General features: G+C 45.8%; 1 protein-coding gene across 1 annotated transcript; it reads left to right on the plus strand.

Annotated features, from left to right (window-relative positions):
• The first annotated feature begins 642 nt into the window (after positions 1–642).
• On the plus strand, positions 643–2,780 carry LOC106811693. Its single transcript, XM_014815397.1, has 2 exons — positions 643–1,660; positions 1,801–2,780. Exons 1-2 carry the CDS (start codon positions 761–763, stop codon positions 1,894–1,896), a joined length of 996 nt encoding a protein of 331 aa, XP_014670883.1. The 5' UTR covers positions 643–760; the 3' UTR covers positions 1,897–2,780.
• Positions 2,781–4,810: the final 2,030 nt, after the last annotated feature.

The raw sequence follows: 4,810 nt of genomic DNA on the forward strand, positions 1-4,810 counted from the left end.
GGAGAATCACTAGTCCATGGCAGGGAAAGCGCTTTGCTTCCACGTCACGTTGGTGGCCGGGTTATTATCGTGTAACCGCCCCGTAGAGACGCCGCCGGGTTAACAGGGGATCAACGTCCCCTTCGAGTCGAATACCATACGACGAGCTGCGCATGCACTCGCGCACACAGGCTCTTGGGACAGAGTCATTAAAACCTGATAATAATATGAACACATTCACAAAATCTACCCGTTTATTACACTTCTATTAGAGTATTTGACATATATCGACTTGCTTTCCCAAAAACTAGCCGCTCCCGCCACTCGCCGTTGCGGGTGTGCTGTGTCGCTAATACACTGATATATCTATATAGTATGAGAACCGCTAGGTGATTCCTATAGAGTTCCGCTAGGTAAGCCACGTGGATACTGGCAAGATTGCCCGTGTATTTTCCTTTAGTAGCTATTATTTTCAGTTTATTTTCTTCTCCTGTTTCTTGTCTACACGTGTGTGTGTGTGTGTGTGTGTGTGTGTGTGTGTCTTCTGAAAAGCCAATATGCTAATACGTGTCATGTAATACAGGTTCACACGATCGTACGGACATATTTCATTCTTTAGATATTCATTAGATATTTTTCTCATTATTTTTCTCACAGAGCACGAACGTATTGCAGCGCACGTAGAATAAAGGGACAGAATCCCAAAGCGTTCCATCGTGTACCATCTCTCATCGGCATCGAGAGAGCCAACGTCACTGAGGCCGGCAATCCTACGACGCAAATGACGTCAATCATCAAAATGCCGACGGTGAATAGCACGAGAGGTGCCGCTTCGGAGCCAGCCAGCAAAGACGCCACCGAAGAAACAGACGGGTTTACTGCTGCCCTCTATCATCTGCCATCGGTGAAAGGTCTCGCGCCGTGCGACGAGCTGGTCAGCCTGCAGCGCAGACCGCCGCCGCAGCAGCAACTGCAGCAGCGTCTGCCTTCTATCGTCATCGAGGCGGCACCGGATGCCGAGCCGTCCACGCGGCAGCACTTCCGCCGCGAAACACTGTTCGCCGGCGGCCATGCGCATCCGGCTGAGCGGCGGCTTAGCAGGAGCGAATCGCGCCAATCGGCAGCAGACGAGTTCGGGCTCGTCGTTGGCACGCAGCAGCGTCGGCCGTCGCGCGGTGCGCCCGAGCAGGAGCACAGAACGTCCCGCACGGCCGAGAGAAAGCCGTCGACAAGCAGCCTGCACGTCGGCGGAGCTGGCTCGTCCGATAGGCGCGTCTCGCGCGCGGAAGAGAGAAAGTTCTCCACCTTCACCGGTCTGGCGCCCTCGCGGCGAGCGTCGGTGTTCTACGGCCGCAAGCCGAGCGTATTCGGTAGCAGTCATCGCTACGGCGTCGCCACAGCGTCCGCTAACCCGCCGCAACAACAGTCGCTCTACGAGAACACCTACCGACTGTGTCCGAGTGGCGACGAGGAGTTTAATGTTGCTCGCATGGAGAGGTTATCGATGGAGGTACTGCGCTGTTATCTGGAGGGGCGGGAGTACGAGCCGAGAGCCAGCGCACAACTCGCGATGGCAGTTTCTGATGAAGCCAAGAGACGCGTGAAGCAACTTGTCTATAGCCGATACAAGATCATTTGCTGGGTCAACATTGGGCAGAACAGAGACGAGGATGTACGCGTTGTGAGTAGAAGTCTCTGCGATCCGAAGACGGATAAGTCGGCCACTACTGTGTATACCAACAGTAGTATGTTCGCCTCCCTCGTCGTCTTTGCAGTGTACTTTGAGTAAATGTTTTTTTTTGTATTTGTACAATTTATTAGCTCACACGGCATGACTGCAGCCGAGACACGCAACCCAACGAGGATCTGACTCATGATCATGGGTCTGTTATATTGTGCACGTTCAACACCATCTAAAGATGGCGACCGTCATTTGTATTGCACTTCCACAATTATGTCGATACATGTATCACGAGATATTTTCTCGCTAAATCAGAATATTTTAGTCATTAAAATGTTGTAACGATATTGTGTTTTTTCTTACGCCCTAAACGAACCAACGTATACAAGCCGTTTAAAAGAATATTTGGTTTCGTAGTTCTATCAGAAAGATTTTAACACGTACATACATACCGTACCGCGTATACAGTAATCGCGTTTCAATTTGTGTCTAGCTATAGGATATATTGACCATATAATTGTGCCAAAACGTAAAAGCCGCTTTGCTGCTAACAGTTTAAATGGCGTTTAGTTATATATTAGAGGTCGCCATAACAATAATATAATTAATAATATAGTAATTATAATATAAAAATATATCGTTTCATTAAATTCAAGGTGCGCGTAGTTTTGATTAGAAATGTTGCTACTATCAGAGTCCATATAAAATTATATACTACTAATTATATCTTACTTAAATATATTATATACGGTATTTGCTACTATTGCCAAAGATGTTCTTTCTAGCAATGACATTAGTCAAGTAAAACCAGTCAAATATGAAACATGTAAATGATTTCATAGTACCGTTAGAAAATATATACACAGATATGTTTATTAATCTCAGTTATAATAATATTACATGGCTCAAATTAAACAGCACTATTATTAATCGTTGCATGTTTATATGTCATTATGTTCGTTTTTCATATTTTATTGTAAATACTGAAAAAACACAAAAGTCGACGAAAAAATCGTGCACCATTGATCCATATCCTTACCGTTGTAAAAGAACGTTCGTTGTGTAATAAATAATCTTGAACATAGTAGTTGGCTCAATTAACTATAAACAAGTAACTCAAGCAACAATAAACTCAAGTAACAGTAACAGTATATTCGGTTATTATTCGAAAATGTCCTGCTAGCATAATCTGACTGTGTGTTCTTAACTTCTTGTTAACTTGCGAACTTGCTTCGATCTTTGCTAGCCAGGCATATGACCTTGTTGCTTTGCGGACGGAGGGGATGCAGTTGAGAACGGACAATCGTGTCGTAGGAACGTGACACGTCAATATAACCACGTGTTCGGCTAGAGAGAGAGATCTATCGGAGAGAGAGTTTAACAGAAACATACATAATAGACGAGATTGGTTCGAGCCAGCTACGATACATCAATAACCTCGTAAGTTGGTGATGTTACTCGCGCACATCCACTGCACGCGTTCGCCCCGCTATGGGCGGATGCATAGTTAATGCTGTACAATTAAATAGATAACTGGATAGGTACTACATCATAGTCGTTATGTTCTTTATAACCTGCATTTAAATAGACGCTAGCAAAGGGTGCACTACACGCACTCACGCGTAACTACTATTACGATCACGGGTAGAAATATACTTCCTTATAGCTATTCCTTATTCATATGATGGAGAATCACTAGTCCATAGCAGGGAAAGCGCTTTGCTTCCACGTCACGTTGGTGGCCGGGTTATTATCGTGTAACCGCCCCGTAGAGACGCCGCCGGGTTAACAGGGGATCAACGTCCCCTTCGAGTCGAATACCATACTACGAGCTGCGCATGGTACTATGCGCATCATCGTCATCATCATCAGCAGCAGCAGCAGCAGCAGCAGCAGCAGTAGCAGCATCTTCTTCGTCATCATCATCATCATCATCATCATCATCATCTTCTTCTTCTTCTCCTTCTTACTCTTGATCTGGAACTTCCAGATCCCCTCCTCCCCATTACAGTATACCTATTCGTCTTCCTTGCACTCATGCCCCCACTCTCGTTTGAATTCCTTCTCCAGTTCTCGCATCACCCTCTCTCTTCTGCCCCCCTCTCTCACTCTCTGTATATGTCTAACTGTCTGTTTGTCTGTCTGTCTGTCTGTCTGTCTGTTTCTTTTTGAAGCTAAGGCTGAAAAATGTTTCATCAGAATTGAGAAATTGTCCGAAATATTTTTCTGTCAAGTCTACGTTAGATTTCTTTCTTCACCTTCACACTCAATTTTTGTTCATAAAATTACACTGGTCACCGAAATGACCGTGGGAGCATAATAGTATATGATAATGAAAACTGCGGATCGTAGAATTTTCACCTCTGGACGTGATGCGGCCATGATGCCGAGGCGAGCCGAGGATTGACACTTTGTGTCCTCCAATCACAGCCTACGCCGCACCTACCTTTGAAATTTTTATAGGTGGGGACCCATCACAGTACCAAATCGCCGATCTCAGGAACTAGGGCATTCTGCTATGCTAGAACGGTTTCCTACGATAGAGTTTGGCACAAAAACTAAAATAACACGCTGTTTAGCGCACTGCGCTACGTCCTTATGTTGCATTTTGGCATCTCCGTAATGACAATAAGCCCCGCCTTCTTCATTGATGGACACTGAATGGGGCGTCAACGACGTGACCCGTTACTGCGTGTAGGTGTTTCGCGATACTATTTGCTTTTCGTAAATAATGAAATTGAAATGCCCGGCCGATGCATTTCGCATCGAACAAGAACATTTTCTGCATTTTCACTCGCTGTCGGAAGTGAACGAGTGCGTCATTCATTGAACAATTCAATAAAACACATACAATGTTCGGAGCACGGAGCTAATGTTAAGACATGAGACGTCGCCCGGTAGAGACGTGAGACGTCGCCCGGTAGATACATGTGACGTCGCCTGGTAGAGACGTGAGACGTCGCTTGGTAGAGACGTGAGACGTCGCCCGGTAGAGACGTGAGGCGTAGACGGGACACTCTTGCTATGCTCGCCACGTTAAAATTGTGCCCCATGCACGCGCGACACTAGAACCGACCAACGGCGAGAAAGTGTCTGCAGGTTACTAGCCGATAGATAACAACGGTATAGTGTTATATGTTATATCTTATA

This window comes from Priapulus caudatus, unplaced genomic scaffold (assembly GCF_000485595.1).
Source record: "Priapulus caudatus unplaced genomic scaffold, Priapulus_caudatus-5.0.1 Scaffold564, whole genome shotgun sequence".
NCBI classification, from domain to species: Eukaryota; Metazoa; Priapulida; class Priapulimorpha; order Priapulimorphida; family Priapulidae; genus Priapulus; species Priapulus caudatus.

What these genes read in the sequence shown, in the direction of transcription:
- LOC106811693 (XM_014815397.1), top strand. Translation starts at nt 761, where the DNA reads ATGACGTCAATCATCAAAATGCCGACGGTGAATAGCACGAGAGGTGCC. An exon ending in GAGACGAGGATGTACGCGTT is followed by an intron (nt 1,661 to 1,800) that starts GTGAGTAGAAGT and finishes ACAATTTATTAG; the next exon opens with CTCACACGGCATGACTGCAG.